The sequence below is a fragment of the Setaria viridis genome, chromosome 7 (genome assembly GCF_005286985.2).
Source record: "Setaria viridis chromosome 7, Setaria_viridis_v4.0, whole genome shotgun sequence".
NCBI lineage: Eukaryota > Viridiplantae > Streptophyta > Magnoliopsida > Poales > Poaceae > Setaria > Setaria viridis.
Window position 1 is genome coordinate 1,823,480 of NC_048269.2, and position 21,113 is coordinate 1,844,592.

A 21,113-nucleotide genomic window follows, 5' to 3' on the forward strand; every position below is an offset into this window, starting at 1 on the left:
GAAATGTGTTTAATTTAAAGAAAATTTTTAAAAAGTTCGTATTTTTAAATGTTCTAAAAAGTGGGTTGTTACAGAGAATGGAAACAACCTTGCCCTTAATTGATCTTCATTAACTCCTTCCATATCGAAGGTGTGGCATAGCTGCAAGTGATCTACCTCTCAGGGATACCACGTCACCTAGGGCTTTGCTTGGCTAATCCCTAGACAGCTACACGGCCCTCTGCTCTCCGGAATGGTGTCCCTCAGGCTCCTCTGCTTCTCTGCTGCTTGGCGACAGATGTGTTGAATGTATTCTGCATGGCGATGGAGAATGGGGTTACTTATAGTTTAGGGAAGCTGTGGTAGAAATGGGAAGTCGACCGGGCTAGGAATGGCCTAGGCTGATCAGCTTGGGTGGGTCTAGGCCGATCGGCCTGACCCTTCCATTTGGCCTGTCGTGTCTCTGTTTCCAAGTCTTCTCTGATTTTCTGGAGTCTTCTCTTCGCTTGTATCTGGGCCTGACTCAACAATAAACTCAGGACAAGAATAGTTCTTAATAACCTTCCAAATCTTCACTTGCTTACTTTGATTCTGAGATCAACTTGCCAAATCTTCAAAAACTTGGTTCTTAAGTCATCCTGGAGAATTGCTCGCCAAAGATGAGCACGAATGGGTGCCTTGGGCACCTAGGTTGATCGACTTGGGCTCCATAGGCTGATCAGCCTGGGCTCTTTTTGTTCCTCTAGCTATCATCTTTCTCTGTGCCGTCACTGGTTCCGGACCTCATCCAATTATGCTCCATTATAGTCCAAATTTTTGCAAAAATAGAATATCCTCCAAAATATAATGCATATGCGAAATGGTCCGATTATTAGGTATGATCAATGGTTATGATATTAGATTCATGTTATTATTTAAGATAAATATGGGTAAAACGGTATCATTAATGAGCGCCAACACCATGTTGGTGTGTGTTTGGCCTCCGCCAAATGCAATGATGCCTTCATGATCTTTTGCACTCTCGTGCACAACAAGCCTTCTTGAACTTGCCATTGCCTTCCTCCATGACTTGATAGATATTGTCTCCATCACTAGTTACTCTGCACTTCATATGCACGATGTAGATCACCATGATTTCACGCGGACTCCTCGGATCCCTCGATCCCAAGTCCTATATCCATCCTTCACCGCTCACAGTCCGTTGACCTTCACCTCATGCCACCTACTACCATGTTTTACCCAACACCTGCATATGCAAGCTGATAGACATAACACACAAGATATGTTTTTACACAGCCACACCACAACACAACATCTCCAGTTAGCCATTAGCATAAACGGGCACATATGAAATGTGGATACAACTGGAAAAAAAATTGAATTATTTAGGCAATCACTCATCACACCAAGGCACATATCAAATTGGTCTCTCGTGGGGGCAAGGAGATGTGGAAGCGGTAGATCTAGTGGACATAAAGGGAGTCAATTTATCAGCTAGCGTGCATGTGCTCTCACTCTCTAACAGGGAGCAGGGGACATGGATGCATGGTTCAGGAAGAAAAGAAGAGATAATCTCAAAGTCTAGAAACGAGTAGTGCTAGTCACAGTAACCTTTATTATGAAACATGCTTATGTTCCAGTTTAGATTACAATAACCAAACATAAGATTAGTATATGAAAGCTTTTTGATGATCTATGGGCGGAGACACAAGTTTGTTGTGCTAAGAAGAGGTGACACTTTTGGCTTACAATGTGGATCATCCATCCCTGCAACTAAGCAATTGGTGCTGTGTGCTCAGCAGACACTTGGCCTTGGAACGTGCTACCAGTGCTAGCTTGAGCCAAAGCTGCAGAACCAACAAGAGAAGAAATGGATTGGCTGTGCTTAACGACTCCAACACCACAGCAAAACATCTTAAACATTTCAAGTCTCGCTTCTGTTTCTGCGACTTCTTTCACCGCCTTATCCACTTGATACCGAAAGAAAGCCTCGACGTAGCTGCTGTTGCGCCGCACCATCCAAATGATTAGTTCGACTGTAACTCGCCTTACACCTGGGAACTCAGTTTCTGGCGACTTGTACAGATCAAGGATCCTTCTAAGCTTCTGCATGAACACATCCACTGCGAGGTTGGCATTCCGGAGGGCGTCGCCATACTCGCTTGCGTGAATGAATTTGCAAATCTGAACACTGAGACCGACAATGCTCTCCAGTAGTGCGCCCTGCTTGGTCCTCCATTCTTCCAAATTCTGCATGGGTATGTATAGTGTATATTCAGGGTGAGTTTCTTTGAAAAAAGAAACATAAAGTTAGACAGCTAAGGATAAAATAGGTATTTGCAGAGACCAACTCCATACATTACGGGCATGCAGCTCTCCAGCAGAACCCAGGGCCTCTACTTTCTCCACTTCTAACTTGATTACATTCAGCAGCTGTATGTGATGACAAATTGTAAGAGTACTATATAGTTGAAGGAGTAATTCACAATAAGAAATTTAAGGACAAAGTGCATAGACCTTAATATATATATAGTTGTATACACTAAAAAACATAAATAAAGGTTGATGTGAATTTTACCAGAGGTAGCTGGCTGTCGATTTTCCTGTTATAATGAGCATGCTCTGGTTTAGAGTTCACACGTAAACTCCCCAAGAGTTTTGCAACCATAGTTCTGAGCTCTGTAGAGTCAGAAGAGAGCGTCTCCACGAGTTGCTGTACGTTTTCAGGCTTCAGTTCTTCTAGGATCCTCCAGGCAATGCTTGGGCTGTCCACGCCAAGCATAACTAATGCTTCAACAGCAGACTTAGCTAGCTCCACTCTATTAGATGGAGTTTGTGTTTCAGCAACAAGGAATGAAACAAGCTTCCTAATGATTCGAGGTGAACTCCCAATCTCTTGCTTTCCTGTCTCATCCAAAGCTAAGCAAGCAAGAACACCAATTGCTTCAGTGAGTAGCTCTGTATGGCTCTGAGGATGCTCTAGGATCTTTCTGATGTTCCTGATAACATGGAGGTTCTCAGATGTTTTGCACCTAAGCGCCCTCCCGGCGTCGCCTGTAGTTCTGACCAGCTTGTGCAAGACCCGAACTGCCTCCACAATGATTTCTTCTACTACTGGAGACCATGAGATTGAGCTGCTGTCATCACTAACAGCTGTAAGGTCCACAATGCTTGACATCAACTGGTCATCGTCATCCATCACCTTCTTACAATTGTCCGGATTGTCCATGATCTTTTTGAGGATTTTCACACCGAGCCATGTGAGCTCGATGCTCACATTGCTAGAGCTCTGGGGATTTACCCGGGCCGTGATCGTCACCGCCGCTGTCGTTGTCTTCATAGTAAGCATTGAAGACACCATCTGTAGCAGTTCTGGGAAGCTCTCAACTAGGAGGTCCGGGGAGAGCCACAACACCACGTTAGCCGCATGCCCTCGAGTGTTCTCTTCCTCCCTGGTGTTGGCCTTCAGTCCCAGCATACTGACCAAATTTGCCACTGTGTCAGAGGAAGCCCGAAGCCGCATCAATGCCAACCCTCGGTACTTGTCCACCCTGAGGATGCGATCAAGGATCCGGACGCCGACAAGGCGGTCGGCGACCGAGTTTGATCTTGCCATCTCCATGGCGAAGCTGACCATGTCCATGTTCATGGCTTCGCGCACGCTCCCACCGGAACATTTCATGTAGGTATCGAGCATGTAGCGCCTGATAATCTGCACCCCTGAAGAGCCAAGCTGGTATGTCATGCTAAGCTTCCTCACCTGCATGTAATCGGCAGCAAGCATGGTGTCGGCGAGGAAGGAGGCGAGGCCCTGCGCGAGCACCAGCCCGTAGAAGAGGTTCAGGGACCCCCTGATGCTCTTGTGGTCGCTGCTGCCTTGGTCCGCCGGGCCGACGTAGTCCTGCCGGCTCAGGCGCAGGGCGGCCAGGACGATGGAGGTGAAGCCCGCGGCGAACTGCGCAAAGGTGAAGCCCGTGGAGAGGATCTTGGCGAAGAAGATCCGGCAGCTACAGCAGCGCCTGGAGGTTAGGAACGATGCGACGATCGTTCCTTGCTCCGGGTTGCTAGGGCGGTGCCTTTGCCAGCTTCCATGTTCCATGGCCTCGATTTTCTCCGGCAGTGCTGCCACAACTTCCGGTGCGTTGAGGATGAATGTATCCTCTTGATCCACAGCACTGCTGAAAAGCCTGCTATTTTGCAAAGCGTGCAGTTGTATTTATTAAATCTCATTACAAAAGTGATATTATATTTATTAAAACAACGATAAAGATAAGTGCAGCAGTATCTTTTACAACCCTGCTAAATATATGCTACCACCCTCATGGGTACATGTGATGTAGCTACTTTCTGCGAGTAATTGATGTTAGGGTATGCAGCGAATTCCGGCCCTACCCTCTACACCCACGAGCTGGCACCTCACCAGGCACAGGTCCACTAGAGCCCATAACAAGAAGGCATCATGTCTAACTCAACCCAAAATACTAGCTTGGGTGAGGGTTGCCCCATCTTATTTGTTGTGCTTTCTCATTGTCAATTTCCAATGTGGGACTAAACCTAACAATCTTCCCTGTCACACATCAGGTCCAACTTTTCCATCAGAAGAAAAACATGTGATCTCCCAAAAGACATTATCGTAGTCCCAAGTCCAACTCTCCAGGCACACACAACCTGTGTGACCCTCTGGAGACGTTCATGATCTCCCCCGTCACTATGTGACCTTGAAGATTTTCCAAGTTTCCCAACCTTTGACCCTGATACCACTCGTTAGAGTGCGCAGCAAATTCCAGCACGACCCTCTGTACCCACGAGCCGGCACCCCACCAGCCCTAGGTCCACTGGAACCCACAAAAACAAAAAATCCCGGGCCTAACTCAACCCAAAACACTAGCCTAATGGGTGAGGGCTGCCCCACCTTATATGTTGTGCTCTCCCACCATCAATTTCTGATGTGGGACTAAACCTAACAATTGGTATCATAGCAACTGTGTCGAATATTTGTACGAGTCCGGTTACAAGGGAACTGATTGTAGTTAGCAGTATTGGATAGAGTTCATGTCAAAATTTATAACCTAGGTCTCCTCATAATAAATATGAGAGAAGGGTCTTGTAACCATGACGACATAGTGACACGATCGTATGGGAGGCGGTATGATGTCAGGATCCTAAAGCGGCCAGCGTTGTGCTATTGGGAAGGATTGTCGTAGTTGTAGGCTTCGGTCGAACCTCGTCAATAAAGATCGTGTCTTTGGTGTCGTATGTGATCTTGCATGTTTGTCTCAGTAGATCCAATTGACACTCCACTGGTGGAGATTAGCAAGTGGCTTGTCTTAGGGGGCTAATTTTCAAACAATTGAGATGAGCAGAGGATCATTTCGTCCATTTTTTCCTACACGGAGTCCTAGAGACACTTACACATGCCCATGCGTGCACTGATGGGGCGATTGACGAAGCTGGACTAGGTGGTGGAGGAGTTGTTGAGCAGACTAAGACGGCCTATGTGCCTAGCAGGTGGGCAACAGGAGAATATGGACCTGTTTGGATCAGCTATTGATAAAGTTTAGGTTTAGCACTTCCACCCATTAGTACCTCCATTTAGAGACATGGCTAATGGATGGAGCTAAAGTTCATAAAATGCCATTTTAGTCCTTTATCTTCTTACCTCCTCCCTTTGTCTCCTCCTTTTTTTCTTTTCACAAGCCATTAGCTCCTCCTCACCAGCTAATGCTTTTACATTTTTTTTTACATATGGGCACTAGTAGATAATTAGCTTTCGATGCGCCCCCTTTTGTCCCGGTTTAAAGTTAGCCCGGGACAAAAGGTTCACCAACCGGGACTAAAGCTCGGTCACTGGTGGGGGGCTCACCAACCGGGACCTTTTATCCCGGTTGCAAAGGCTAGTGTGAAAAAAAGATCCTGAGAGGCATTTTATCCCGGTTTGAAACACCAACCGGGATAAAAAAATCCCCCCTTTTATCCCGGTTGGTAACACCAACCGGGATAAAAAGGTCGAGAGCCTTTTATCCCGTTTGTAATACCAACCGGGATAAAAGGGGGTCATTTATCCCGGTTGGTGTTTCAAACCGGGATAAAAGGGTCCCCAACGAGGTCACTGGAACAGGACTAAATCCCCCGAACCCTTTTATCCCGGTTTGTAATACCAACCGGGATAAAAGGGGGTCTTTTATCCCGGTTGGTGTTTCCAACCGGGATAAAAGGGTCCCCCACGAGTTAATACAAAAGGATAGCATCCCCTACATAGTTAGATGTGGTGTGTAGGTGGGATGGCAAGGAAGCTACGCGCGAGGCTGGAGGTTGTGGGTTCGAATCCCACGCAGCGCGCATGCGCATATTTCGCGTGAAAAATCGCGTGACTTGTGACTTGTGACGTGCGCGTGTGGGGGCCTCCTGGGAGACCCGGGATACAAGATCCCACCTTTTGTCCCTAGAGGCTCTAAAACAACTCTCCAATTAATAATTATAAGAAAATATTGAACTACTTCTACTAAGAATCCAGCATTATATTCTAATAGTAGCCTTATTTCCCTTTAATCTAAAGGAGTCATACAAATGGTAAAGAAAAAAGGGGGTTATGTAAATTGTTAATCTGAAGAACAAATGCTTAATCTTTTAGGTAAAACTAGCCCGTTCTGTTAAATGCATATCATATATGGTCCATAGTCGTGAACAATTTGTGATATATGCAGATCACGAGCAGCTCAAAGTCATGAGCCACCTGTACTATTACTCCCACCCCCCACCCCCACCCCCCCCATATAAATGTTGTTTCAAGGTGTGTGTAATTAACACATTTTAGTTTTGACCACCAATATTTAAATATTAAAATTAGCTTTTGAAAACGGCATACCAAAATTCTTCTTTAATAATAGTTTCAAAATACTACACACTTGTTATATTTATTCAATGTGTTTAATACTATTAACAAGTTCATCAATTGATGCTCCTGTACGAGCAGTTAATTTTTAAAGACAAAGTATTAAGAATTCACAGAAAAGTTATGCCCCACAACTTGTAGTCAACACTTTTTAATTTTCTTGATCCCTTAGTAATTGTATAATGGTAGAGTTGGGTAATTTAGATATAGATTTATGTGGTTACTTCACTGGTCTTGTGACGGCAGAGTTGGGAAATTTTTTTGAACTGACTGAATGGCTATTATTGTCAGTGATAATTAGACTCTACCTTGAATTTGTCTTGTTTTGCTAGTGCATCTCCTGGGATTAACGTAGAGGCTCTAAAACAACTCTCCAATTAATAATCATAAGAAAAGATTGAACTACTTCTACTAAGATTCCAGCATTCTAAGAGTAGCCTTATTCCTTTTTAATCTGAAGAACAAATGCTTAATTTTTTAGGTAAAACAAGCTCGATCTATTAAATGCATATTATAGATGGTCCATGGTCGCGAGCCATTCGTCAAATATGTAGATCATGAGCAGCTCAGAGTCATGAGCCACCTGTACTATTACTCCCTCCCATATAACTATCGTTTCAAGGTCTTGACCACCAATATTGATATATTTAAAACCTAGATTTTTCTTCAATAGTTGTTTCAAAAATATTACACACTTGTTATATTTATTTCAATTTGTTTAATACTACTAACTAGTTCTTCAACTGATGCTCCTACATGGGAAATTAATTTTGAAAGACAAAAGTACTAAAAATTATGAAAAAATTATGCCCCACGATTTGTAGCCAAAATTACTTACCTAGCTCTCTCCCTCATTTGTTAAATAGTGTAACACAATATGTGTACTTCTCTTTCTATACACTTTAGTTATCAATTACTCTATACACTCTTTCATCAACATTCATAAGTTTTTCTCACTTTGATTGCAGCTCCCTATGTGTTTGACATCTGTTTAATAAACCTTTAGTTCATATGTTTAGTATAGAAACCGGTATTGTCACTTCCTGCATACATGTATATATATTGATCTATATGCTTATACACATTATGCATGTATACCTAAAGTTAGTGTTTTTTACATTAAAAATAGCACAAATAAGTAATTTAGAATCATATATTGGTGTACCCTTGATATATTTTATAGTGATAGATCTAGGTAATTTATATGCATATTTATGGATTACTTTAGGTAATTTTAATAATGACGTGTATGGGTAATTTAGATACAAATATAGTGTGTTACTTTAGGTTATGTTTGTAATGGTACAAGTGGGTAATATAAGTATAGGTTGGGGAATTACTTTAGATTATTTCTACAAGGCAGAGCTGGGCAATTTCTTAGAAACATAATAGATCCATTGGATAAGGGCCTGTTTGGATGCGGGCTGCTAAAGTTTAGCACCTGTCACATCGGATGTTTAGATACTAATTAGGCATATTAAACATAGTCTAATTACAAAATTAATTGCACAGATGGAGTCTAATTCGCGAGATGAATCTATTAAGCCTAATTAGTCCATGATTTGACAATGTGGTGCTACAGTAATCATTTGCTAATAATTGATTAATCAGATTTAATAGATTCGTCTTGCGAGTTAGACTTCATTTGTGCAATTAGTTTTGTAATTAGCTCATATTTAGTCCTCCTAATTAGCATCCGAACATCCAATATGACCTAGCACCTCGTATCCAAACACCCCCTAAAATGATTGGAGTCTACCAAATTGATAGTCGGATGTTTATAGTTTTTTGATAATTTCTTGGATTTATCTTTTTTATGCATCTTGTGAGGATTAATACGAAGGAGCCTCCAATTAGTGTACGTTTTACTGTATTTAACAAGTACGTAAAGATCAGGCAGCGCAGTTTTCTTTCAAAAAAAACATACAGCGATGTAATTAAGGATCGGTGACGTAGTAGCTTTGGGTATTCCTAACCTGGTGGCTTCCAAGAAGGTGATGATGGTGACGAACCAGAAGTCCTTCTGCTTTATCAGGGTGGAGAATCCACCGAGCAGAACGATGGTGGCCCAAGCAAGTGCCAACTTCCCCAAGCCGCTGATCGCCTTGTCGATGAACGCCCACCGCAGTACAATGCTGTGGTTAATCCTCGCTTCGGGTAGCCGGCGTTCATCATGCACATCGGCCATCGTGCTAGCAGCTGCATGCTCCATGGCTGGCGTATTTGCTTCTGCTTACGGCTTATGGTTGTGTGCAGTGGATGCCTGCTGCACTGGTTCTCCTTGTTCTGGTCGATGCACCCGCCAAGACAATATATATAGCATGCAAAAAGTAATTATATTAGACAATGTTTGGGACAGCATATCCTCTGCTAATGTCAGGGCGTAATCGTGATTTGGCCTTCCCAAGTGTGTGCCTTATTATTAAAGTTTTCCTCAGCTTTTGTATTTACCAAACTGCCGGATCGATGGACCTTTTCTTGTAAACTCTCATTTCTGTGCTCTGCATTGTGAGTTTATCTTTGATTAGTGCAGAGTCCGAAGATTACTCACTTATCAATTGAACTCCTGAGAAACCACACAACTATGGCAGATCGTGATAGGACACGACATCCATGCATATGACCATGATTGGCGCATGGCACGGAGAAGGAGTCCAGCATGGGTGTCCAAGTCAAGAAGGAGGCCTGAGGCTAATTCCTTTCGAGTTGCTAAGGTGGAGGCCCAAAGCAACTCAAGTTCGAGCCCACCTCGAAGTTTAGGAGCAGTAGGCACCAAAAACGACTCTCAGGTCGCATACGGAGTCCGTTTTGACGTTCTCTATATGGATGGAAAGATAATTTCATAGGACTTCCAATGGCACTAGTCCCACATCAAAATTCCATCTAAGTCAACAAAAATCGTCGAAACAAGTGGACGTTCAGAATCTGTCAAGGTGCTGCGCCACCGTCTTTTGAGCCGTTGGCTCATGTACTATGTTGGAGCCCATAGGGGTGCGTCCAGGAGGGTTATCCATGACCTAACCCTCACATATTCAGTAGCCGTCACCATATTAGGGTTTGGGTTTTGCTTAGATTCAATCTATCATTGACAATCGTCGTTCATTGGCTTGTGAGACCCCAACTTTGTGTGCTTAATCTAAGGTTTTCTGCAATTGAGTTGCATTCTTCCTTGCTCTTTCTTGCGTTCTTGATTCGTATGCAGGAGGTAGCCTTCATGGCGAGGTCAACCGGGCTACGCACGGTTGATAACCAAAGGAGAAGTGGTGCTTCGATTTTGAGGTTCGGATCTTGCTGATTAGAAGCCGGATCAAGTGTGTTGCTAGTCCACCAAATCGAGAGTTATCCTCACCTGACGGAAGATCGGACACCCTAGTTCCCATCAAATCAGCTATAGCTCGTATTCACACTTAACCGTGTTTGTGGAACTAAGGATATCTCAAGATTTATAGTTACTGTGTTGCAGATCTAGGTTGTGTAAGAAATAATTTGAGTTACACAGAAAAATTAACTGGACCGGATGCAACAATTTATAGGAATTTCCACAGCAACCTCAATAGAACATTTTCATCTCCAACATTAAGTAGGGAAACAATCTCAATGTTCTGTAATCGAGGCCTACATAATTCTTCTCGCTACAAACTATAAATGTAGGAGATAGCACTGCATTCTAAACACTGGTGGAAAAACGAACTTCCATTCTCAACAAAAATCTCGATTGTTTTTGGACCCGGGACTAAAGCCTAGTCCCGGATTTAAATTTCGTAGTCCGTAGAGACATCTTTCGTAGTCCTGGTTGGACTAAAGGATGTCCCGGACCAATCGGGACTAAAGATGTGCCTTTAGTCATCGGGACTAAAGGTCGGGATCTTTAGTGCCGAATGATTAGTCCCGGTTGTGAAAACCGAGATCTCTGAGGTTTCCGAACCGAAACTACTGCTCGTTTCTCTACCGGTGAAATGGGTCTTAATACTATTTTTAGAATGAACTAGGGCCTACAATTCTTTAGTTTCCAAAAGCTACATTTAGCAATCCCCACAACGAAGATAGGAATTTTTTTTATCACTTCAGTCAGTTGGAAGCTGGCCTAAGTCAGTTTAAAGAGAAACCACACGATTCCATTGGAGAATCTTACATGAGAAGTGGGAACCACAGGTGTACGGAAAGTTGCCCTTTTGCAAAGAAATGGGTAAAGGACCTTGCTGTTAGTAGCAAGCCAAGGATTAGAATTTAGTTCTTGCCAAAAGGAGCAAGCAACTTGTGATACAATCCTGCTATCCCGCTGAGCCTCAAACCTAGCCTGAAGCTACAACAACTAGGTCCGTGCCTGTGTGTTGTGAAATCCAAAACATTTTAAATACATATAATATGCATAATTTTGCATAAACGTGAGGTATATAGTATTTGCTTTATGAGTTGTGTGGAAATGAAGCTAAGTACGTACATTCAAGTATTTGTTTTCTAAAAATTTCTGGCTCTACTTCCACTATTTCGTACTTAATGTGCTATTAACTTTCCGGAAAGCAAATATGGACGGTGCATCCGCGTCAAATACAGACGGATATTGCTGGTCTTTTTCATATCTTTTCCCAGAGCCCGAGTAGGACAAGAACAATATTTGAATAGAAATGCAGGTACGAGTAGTTATGAATACACGAACTGATAATGTATCAAACATGGTACCGGTTGAATGTGGAAAATATGAGTCATTAATATTTATTCGGATAAGAAGTAAACCATATTTAAAACACACGTCGTCCTCTGATTATTGGGCCATTTTATTAGTCTACATCTCAACTAGATTGCGTTTAAAGAAGCAAAATAGCAAAATAGGCATATTGATCGGTAGATATATAGTAAGCGTTTCAAGTACTGCAATATTTTAACTATATGTGCATTGAAAATTTTATAGATAGTCGTACGAAGACAACAACGAATTAAGTATTGTAACATTTTTGTTTTTAATTAAGTTGAACATGTCAAGAAAAAACAAATTTGAAACTTTTATAATTCTGCGATATTCAAAAAGTTATACTTATTTCTCCTCAAACCCTTATATCTTTTTATTGAATTAGAAACTTTTGTAAATAAGGTTACATTAACTTGACCTTTAGTATTTTCTAAATTTATTTTTAATAAAATATTTAGTGAAGTAGAATTTGAAAAAAGATCCTCCTGTAAATTAATTAATAATTTTAACAAAGGAAAAAAACTCTTAAGCCTCAAATTGTGCATGGTGGGCCTAATGGATATCCATTACAACAACTAGAACCTGATATTGGAATAGGCTTTTGGAATTATCCAACCAGATATCCCCATCGGATGTTGTTCTTATTATATTCAAATCTGACATTCTAACTATGTCAATTCGTGTAAAGAATCAGCGAAAATGAATCCAGGTCAATATTTGATCATCTTACATCAGCAAGAAAATATCCACACCATTTGCACCCATAGGGGCGGGTTATTTGATACCACTAATGTTTGCAACCTTGCTACGCATATAATTACAGAATTTTGGCCACAACCAAATATGGGGTGGGTAAATATCTGATAGGATAGTAGAGGTCCCCACGTTAATCTCTACCTAGCGGTAGCGGTAGTTTCTTCCAACCGTCATGGTTGTTTTGCAAAAGAATTTCTCAAGTTTTCATAATCAACCCACAGTTCTTGGAGTTAAACAGCTGTAGTTCCAGACAATTTGCAAAAAAAATCCTTTTCTTCCTCATCTGTGTGCGTTTCTGCGACCAGCGATGTTTTCGCCACCTCCTCCATTCCCATGAATCAATCCATCATCCCGTGCCATCCGCCATCCGCCTGTGCCCCTCTGGCCTCGCCGTCTGCCGCCGGCGGCCCGTCCCAAGGTCAGCTTCCATGCTGAATTAGGTAGCTGTGTGCGTTACACACTTGCACTAATTGCTTTCCACGAGTGGGTGTATGGTCACAAAAGTTGTTTGCTGCACCATTCCAAGGCTCAAATAGGTAAGAACAAATCGACTATGAGCTTGCAGGTTAGCTGAACCTCGGAGCCTCCAAGAATCAAACTGCCTAGCCTAATTTCCAATCTCTAGTACTATATTAGATTCATAAATTCCCTTGCCTAAAAAATCTAGAGCTCGATCTTTTTTCTTATGAGATCATCTTTTTACTTGGCATCTTGGCCCCCACTATGATAAAATCCTGGCTCCGCCCCTCCATCCACCGGCTGCCCGCCGTGGCATCCACTCGTGACGCCGGCCGTCGACCAAGAAATACACTCAAAAACAAAATAGAGGATAAAGGAATACCACTGACCAGCAACAACGAAATTTGACATCAGCATCTAGACGTCAATTGTCCACAGTTACAGCACCACCACACAACTTCTCCTGGCCAGGCGACGAAGGCCAGATGCGGCAGATGACTGCGAATCCGTCCAGCAACAGGGAATCACGCGGCAAACAATCGACAACACAACAGTGGAAGAGCAGGTTAGCGCCTAGGGATGCAGCGCAGGAGGCCAGTAAGGAAGCAGCGACAGAGCAAGGAGACGATGGGAGTGCAGCGCGGTGCAGGGCCCGACAAGGAAGCGTGCGGCAACATCAAAACGGGTCAACAAGGGAACTATGCACGGTGGTTCCCAGACCGGCGAGATCCAGAGGCACAGTGCTTGGGCTTGGATAAGAATGATGTGCTAGTCAACTTTTTAAGGCTGTCGGACCTACATCAAACAAAAAATCACATTATAACAGAAACAAACGACAAAGATAAAAAAATAAAGGGAGAAAAAATTATATTCAATAATTCAGCAATTCTATTTGGCAAAGATATAATTAAAAATTGACAAACAACATCAAATTATCATCTAAGTTTTGTGCCATGGGTATTGGCACATGCGATGCTTTTTTCCTCCTGTGCAATGCACGGGCATATTTCCTAGTAAAGAAAAAACCCTTGATTGTCTCTACGATATATGTTACCATGTGTCAAAAAATTGCATCGAAATGTATCCATATGCAGATTGGATTTTAAGAAATACTAAGTCCGTTAGCGGTTGAGGAGGAATAATGTTTTTAAGCACCGGTAAGGTCAAAGTTTAGTCAATCATTAGTCTTCCGCCTCATGACCACCTGTTGGAGTGGCAATTATTTGACGGAGGCTTTTTTCCAAAAAGAGGAGGAAGGAACGGATGCCTGTCACTACAAGGTGAGATGTGGCCTGGGCTGAAGCTCAGCGTGATGTACAGATCAGTGCACCTACTACATGGGCCGAATTGTCCGAGCCTTTAATTTTTAAGTTTTTTATTTTTATTTTACTGTTTTGCAACAAAATTGCAAGTATATAAATATATAGCCGTTTGAACCATTTCAATTGGCGGAATTTACCCTACTGCTGGTTGAATTGGCGTAACTAAACAATTATAATTTATTCATATGAATTCGAATGGTGATAACATTTGTATGAAAACTATAGAGTCGCCGAGATCTACGACTTTCTAGTTTGTAGTTTTTTAGTTTAAAGTCATCTTGATGCCCAAAATGGCAGTACAATGTTCAGATCTATATTTGTAGATCTAAGCTTGATTTATTACTATTTTAATGGATTCGTGGCTGATTTAGGAGGGATGGGGAATTGAGGTAACGTTGGGAACACGAGGGAGATGGTCAGATGGGAAAGGTCCAGAAGAAACTGCATGTAGTAGGAAGGATGAGACTATGACAGGAGAGAGAGGTGGCGATCCGTTTTGATGGGAGAAGAACGTGTGTTGTTACATTTGGAGAATCCTGACTCTTCTTCCTTCTTCACTCTCTACTGTAGCGGTGGAAAAGAGCTCCCTCGATCTGGCTCATCCTCGTTCTCATCCTCGTTGGTTCCCTGCACTTCTGGTAGTCTTCCCTGGCTCAGGTGGAGAGGCGAACCAGGGATCTCACATCTAGTTCTACATACCCATACCTAATAAGTAGTTCTTAGCTAGGTTAGGGTTACCCATGGTGGTGTCGGTATGGCATGGCTATGTGTTCTTCTCCCTTCTACTCTTCCTTTGTGATTGCATCATCATTGGTGAAATTCCCGGTGGATTAGTTGTGAGGTACGTATTCCACTGCCAGTTATGTCAAAATAGGGTTAGTGTGCATGGATCCCCTTCTTCGTTTTTTTGTTGCTCATCGATTGGGTCCTGCCATTGAGGCAACAAGTGTCTACCCATGATCTCTATGATGAAGTTATAGCCGACGACCATCTGTGAGGTATTCAGTGGTTCAAGTGCATGGTCACTTGCTTGTTGTGCCAATGTTGCTGTTTTCAAATATTGAAGCTTCTTAGTCCACCAGGGAGTTGGCTTCCAGCCTCTTCCTTGGTGCCATTATCTGTTGCATGCGATAGGGAAGTACCGAGCAGAGGCGGATCCAACCAGCAACGCCAGGTACAAGCAGGAGCTCTATTAATTGATGGACTTTAATTTAATGAAATGTATCTTTCTCCGAAGGGTTCCCTTACAAGGGGCTGAATATTAAAGCATGTTATCATATATGATAGTCCAACTCGATTTTCTTACAAGGGCCTGAATATTAAAGCATGTTATCATGTTATCACATATGCTAATCCCAGTGGGAGTTTCATAGAGGTTTTATGCACATTAAATATGATGACACATCAGCATATGTGATGACATGACAACGTAATTATGAAAAGAAAGGGAAGGAGTTTCATTAGGATGAAACTGTGTATGCACTGTTTTCAAGACTATGAAATCTGATGAAACTGGCATTGGGGGCTAGAGAGTTTCATTTCATCTGACCATATCCAATCACATACCTTGCAATTGAATGGTATGCACCGCCTATGAAATCGTGAAATAAAACTTTGCATCGGGAGATTGGTTTGATTCATCAACTCAAGCCTCTTTTGGTGAATGGTATGCACCGCTTATGAAATTGTGAAATGAAACTTTACATTAGGGAATCGGTTTCATTCATCAACTCAAGCTTTTTTTTTCGAAAGCAACTCAAGCCTCTTTTGATGATATGTCACCTTTGGAAACCGCGAGATGAAACTTACCACTGGGAATAGCCTTCAAACTGACATGTCACTCAGTTTTTAATGTTTTTTTCCCAACATTAACTCAGCGTTGGAGCCCTCAAACCTTGTTTCCGTCTCATCTGCTGCATCCTGATGCCCATTGCCGTCGGTCGTCGCCATCGCGCTCGCCGTCGTCCGCCCCGTCGCCGCCACCATCGAGGCCGCGTCCCTCTCCCGCCTCGGCCTCGCACCCGCCAATAACGGCACCTACAGCTTCACCCTTATCGTATCCCTGCGCAACCCCAACGTAGCCCTGCGCCCGCTCCATGCTGTGCCGCTAATTTACAAGGTCACATTAACCCTTGTGCAATTTACATCCTCCACCACCCATAGCATCCCTCTAACTCGCAACGCATCTCCAATAGTGCAAGATCTCTCTTCATTACAGATACTTTCTCCATTCTTAAATATATACTGTTTAAAAAAAGATAATTAGTTCAACATATAGCACTACGGGACACAGGCAAATTGCCGAGTGCCAGGGGCACTCGGCGAAGGGCAGAATACCCTCGGCGAACCGTTTGCCGAGTGTAACACTCGGCAAACGGCACACGGCAAATATCGAGTTGGGAAACACTAGTTCGCCGAGTGTTTTGTGTCGGGCACTCGGCAAAGACTTTGCCGAGTGCCCAGAAAACACTCGGCGAACAATTATTGAAAAAAAAACATGTTCCAAACCATCCGCCGCCGCCACCTGCTCCTGCTCCGCCGCCGCCGCCGCCGCCGCCGCCACCACCATCCACACCGCCGCCAGCCACCGCCACTGCTTCCCGCCGCCACGCCATGAAGCAGATCCGGTGGAGGGGCGTCGGGCGGCGGCAGATCCGGGGCCGGGGGCGGCGGCGGATCCGGGGCCGGGGGCGGCGGGCGGCGGCGGATCCGGGGCCGGGGGCGTCGGGCGGCGGCGGATCCGGGGGCGGCGGGGCCGGGGGCGCCGGGCGGCGGCGGATCCAAGGCCGGGGGCGTCGGGCGGCGGCGGATCCGGGGGCGGCGGGGCCGGGGGTGCCGGGCGGGGGGGGGGGCTCCGGGCGGCGGGGCCGGGGGCACCGGGCGGCGCTGGGCGGCGGGGCCGGGGGCGCCGGGCGCCGGGCGGCGCTGGCGGCGGGGCCGGGGGAAGGTGTGGCGGCGGGGCCGGAGGAGAGGAGAGGGGAGGGGGCCCGCCGGATCCGACCTCGAGGCGCGCGTGCGACGGCGGCGGCGGCGGCGGCAGGAGGCGTGCGGTGGCGGCGGCGGCAGGAGGCGTGCGGCGGCGGCGGCGGCAGGAGGCGTGCGGCGGCGGCGGGAGGCATGCAGGAGGCAGGAGGGGAAGAGGCTAGCTAGCAGGGGAAGAGAGGAGAGTGGGGGGAGGGGGCCGGGCCGGGGGGTGTTTTAATTTCTTGCGGGCCGTCTGTTTGCCGAGTGTCCTACGTGGACACTCGGTAAACGGTTGATTTGCCGAGTGTCCACCATAGGACACTCGGCAAATGTTTTTTGAAAAAAATTTAAAAAATATCGAACAGTTTCAAAAAAATACCAATTTTCACACGAACCAATATAGGTTCACTACTGACTATACAAAAAGTTTTGTAGTCAAACCGAACTCGACCGTCACTTCGACTCTAAATTTTATCGAATCCTTCTCAAAGTTACTATTCTTCTTCTGAGATGCTTCGGTTTGTAATCATCGTACATGATGAAATGTGCAAAACATTCTCAATTTTTTTCCACAGCCTCCACGTATTATATCATCACATCATGGCAAATCTCATAATTTTCAGACTTTGATTGTTTTTTTACAATTTAAAAATACTACTGCCACACGTTCATGGTCGTGTTTCCTGAACAAGATGTTCGAAATTTCTTTTCATTTCATGGGTCAGGTCTCAAATTGGTCCAAATAACATGAATATCATTTTTCTACTCATTTTATTCCATAATTTGAATCACTTGCAGTTCAAATTTGACTTATACCAAAAATTCCCTTGAAATGCAATTAATTAAATAAATATAGCAAATGAATTCAAAAATATACCAAATTTTAACATGGAGTACCACATGTTGTATGTAGGGAGTAGAAAAAATTTCATGGTGAAAAGAGAAAAAAAAATTATTTTTTTGCCGAGTGTCAAAAAAAAACACTAGGCAAACCCCCCTATTTGCCGAGTGTTTTTTTTGACACTCGGCAAACCCCCCTCTTTGCCGAGTATTTTTTTTGACACTCGGCAAAGAGGGGGCTTTGCCGAGTGCTTTTTATTTGACACTCGGCAAAGTCCCGATTTGCCGAGTGTATTTTTTTTTTGCTGAGTGTTTTTGGCTTGGCACTCGGCGAAGAGCTTGTTTGCCGAGTGTCCGAAAAAAACACTCGGCAAAAAGAAAACACTCGGCAAATTTAAGGTTTCCCGTAGTGTAGTTACTGATAGATGAATACAATTAAAAAAATTACTGTAATTGGTTGAGTAAAAATTTAAAAGTTCATTTACACATCCTCAAGGCTAATTCAAAATTAGCAAGCAATATTTATGTAGGACACGACAGAAGAAAATAAGCAAGGCTGAAATTTTTTCCAAACTACCAGCCAACCGTAGACTAGCATGATTCGCGGCTTAACTACGTTGATGCGATCAACCTCTCAAGCTCCCCGAGGAAGGCGTCGGCATGCTCCGGCATCATCACGCACAGCGACGACACATTCACCACGTCCCCCGGCAGGGCGGGCACACCATGCATCACAGCGCCAACGTCCGCTCCTCGTGCCACACTGCCATGTCACGTGTGCAGCGCCGCCGCTGCCGAAGTCCGCCGCGTCGAAACCCAGGTTCAGCCTGCTTACCACGGCGAGCCTGTTGTACCAGTCGACCTGCCGCTCTTCCACTGCTGGGAACCGTGCTTTCATTATCGGGTTCAAACCCTCCCTTTAGTACCGGTTGTGCAACCGGTATTGCTATTTCGATACTAAGGGGACCTTTAGTACCGGATCAAATAACCGGTACTAAAGGTACCAATGGGTACAAATTTAGGGACCCACCCGGCCGCCCCCACGTCACCGCCAGCCACCCTTCCTCCTCGTCCTCGCTGGCCGCCCTTCCTCCTCATCACCACCGGCCACCTCGCCTCCCCCACGACCCCCTCGCCTAGCCGGCCACCCTTGTGATGCGCTCCGCTGGCCCCGCCACTGGCCGATGGCGCCCAGAGACAGAGAAAGAGAGAGACAGGTGAGCTGAGGCCACACACCTTGTCCTACCGCGCTGCCACCCCTCAGATCCTGTCACCCCTGCCGCGCCTCTGTGCTCTCCCACCGCGCCGGCCTGCAGATCTGCACCGTGCTGCAGATCACACTGCTCCACACGCCATCGCCCGTTGCTGCTCCACGCGCCGTCGCCTGCCACTCCGCCTCTGCGCTCCCCCACCATCGTGCTGTCGCCTCACCTCGCCCCGCCGCCGCTCCTCACCGGCATCGTAGTGAGGGGCGCGCGGGGGGAGAGGGGAGGGATAGCAGTGAGGGGAGGGGAGGGGCACCTGGAATGGGATCCGGTGAGGAGCGGACCAGGGGAAGAAGGGATCGGGGGAGAAGGGAGAGAGGGAGGCCGTTTGGGAGAAATTAAAGAGGGAGAGTCACCAGCAGACGAAGAGGAGTGGACGCGTGCGGACTTCAATCCAGTGAAGACCAAATTTTGGATCCCCACCCACCAATTAGTACCGTGTGGAGCCTCCACCACCTGGTAAGGCTCTCAGGCATATTAGTATCAGTTGAAGGCTTCAACCGGTACTAATTTGTGACCTTTAGTACCGAGTGAAGCCTCCACCCGTTACTAAAGGGGGTCACGGGTGCTCCTTGGGGACTAGCCGTTAGTACCGGGTCAATACATAATTGGTACTGAGCCTCAGGACAACTACTTAGTTTTCCAGTAGTGTTCTGCCACGCCGCCGTCGCCGGAGCCGAAGCCGGACAGCAGGTCCAGCACCTTCTCCTTGGCGTGCCTGATGAGGCCGACATGGTCGGTGATGCTGCTACTTGCCACCGCGCCGCTCGTTGCAGGCACCATCTGCCCGATGACACAGTTGCCGTAGTAGCCCGCCCTAGCACCGGCGTGCGCGCGCGTTGCATGGGAAGGAGAGCGGCGCAGTGGACGTGGGGTCGCCGGGGGACATGGCGGCGTGGGTGCGGCTCCGCCAGATCACCGTCGCAACGGCCTGAACGTCGTGCCCCCGAACTCGGCCTTGTTGCGACGGACCAAGCTCAGCGGGACGACAACGTCATGACGGGCTAGGTAACGAGGCCGTTGTTGTCGACCATTGACCTCCGCGCCGCAACCATCGACGAGGGGAGGCCCATGAGCGAGTCATCCCAGTGCCAAACCAGGATGACAGACAGTGGCGACACTCCCCGCGCGAGCTCGCCGACGGCCTACAAGAACTGCCTGATCCCCGTGCCGTCGGCCAGAAGGTGGTTCCATGTGACGCCGACGGAGAACTCCATCACCTGCACCAGCAACAAGGGGTCAACGTCGCGGCAGAACACGCCGGGTAGCCGACGGTGAGGTCCATCTACTGCAACATGGCCATGGCTTCCTCCAGCGCGCAGCCGCCTGACGCTCCCACGAACGCGGCCCTCGCTGGAGCACGCGATGTCGCCCTTGCCGTCGAGGCGGCCAGCGATGGGGCGGTAGTGAGCCAGCGCTCGCGACAGAGCACTCTTTATCGTCTCCACAGGATCATGCATTAGACGATCAAAGGGGAGCAGCAACTTCGTCGAGAAAGGAAGCAAGACCATGTCGAATGAGGAGAGGGGCGACTGTGTCGCCGGCCAGCGGTGGTGTCACATCATCATCTCCGACTCCGATGGGACGACAAGCACCAGCGAGGCCTTGGTCACCACCGCTCCCCTCATTGCGCTGTGCTGCTTAAAGCTAATATGCTACCTCTCTGCCAAAGGCATTTTGTGTAAAAGCTAATAAGCTACCTCTCTGGTCTCTGCTAAAGGCGTTTTGTGTTTTTGCTAATCAGGACTGTTGATAATGGGCCTCTGGAGTCGAAGGTGCCAAGAATGGTGGTCAGGTATTGACTTGAAGCATAGCTGTACTTGTATATACTTCCTCCATTCTAAATTGTATGTCGTTTTAGCTTTTTAGTGCATAGATATTATTATACATCTAGATAGAGTGTATGTCTAGATGCATCATAATACCCATGAACCTAGAAAGGTCAAACA

At 45.9% G+C, this 21,113-nt stretch overlaps 1 protein-coding gene and 1 pseudogene across 1 annotated transcript; both read right to left on the bottom strand.

Annotated features, from left to right (window-relative positions):
* Positions 1 to 1,752: 1,752 nt before the first annotated feature.
* LOC117865484 (uncharacterized) lies at positions 1,753 to 9,083 on the bottom strand. Its single transcript, XM_034749697.2, has 4 exons — positions 8,848 to 9,083; positions 2,558 to 4,166; positions 2,338 to 2,412; positions 1,753 to 2,229 (listed from the first exon to the last, which is right to left on the bottom strand). Exons 1-4 carry the CDS (start codon positions 9,081 to 9,083, stop codon positions 1,753 to 1,755), a joined length of 2,397 nt encoding a protein of 798 aa, XP_034605588.1.
* Positions 9,084 to 19,794: 10,711 nt separating this feature from the next.
* LOC117863666 (acyl transferase 15-like) lies at positions 19,795 to 20,675 on the bottom strand (annotated as a pseudogene).
* Positions 20,676 to 21,113: the final 438 nt, after the last annotated feature.

Excerpts from the sequence above, each read along its gene's own strand:
- LOC117865484 (XM_034749697.2), bottom strand. The coding sequence starts at position 9,083 with ATGGAGCATGCAGCTGCTAGCACGATGGCCGATGTGCATGATGAACGC. Across the intron at positions 2,413-2,557 it reads TCGACAGCCAGCTACCTCTG|CTGCTGAATGTAATCAAGTT; the intron begins GTAAAATTCACA and ends CATCACATACAG. Across the intron at positions 2,230-2,337 it reads GAGAGCTGCATGCCCGTAAT|AATTTGGAAGAATGGAGGAC; the intron begins GTATGGAGTTGG and ends ATACCCATGCAG.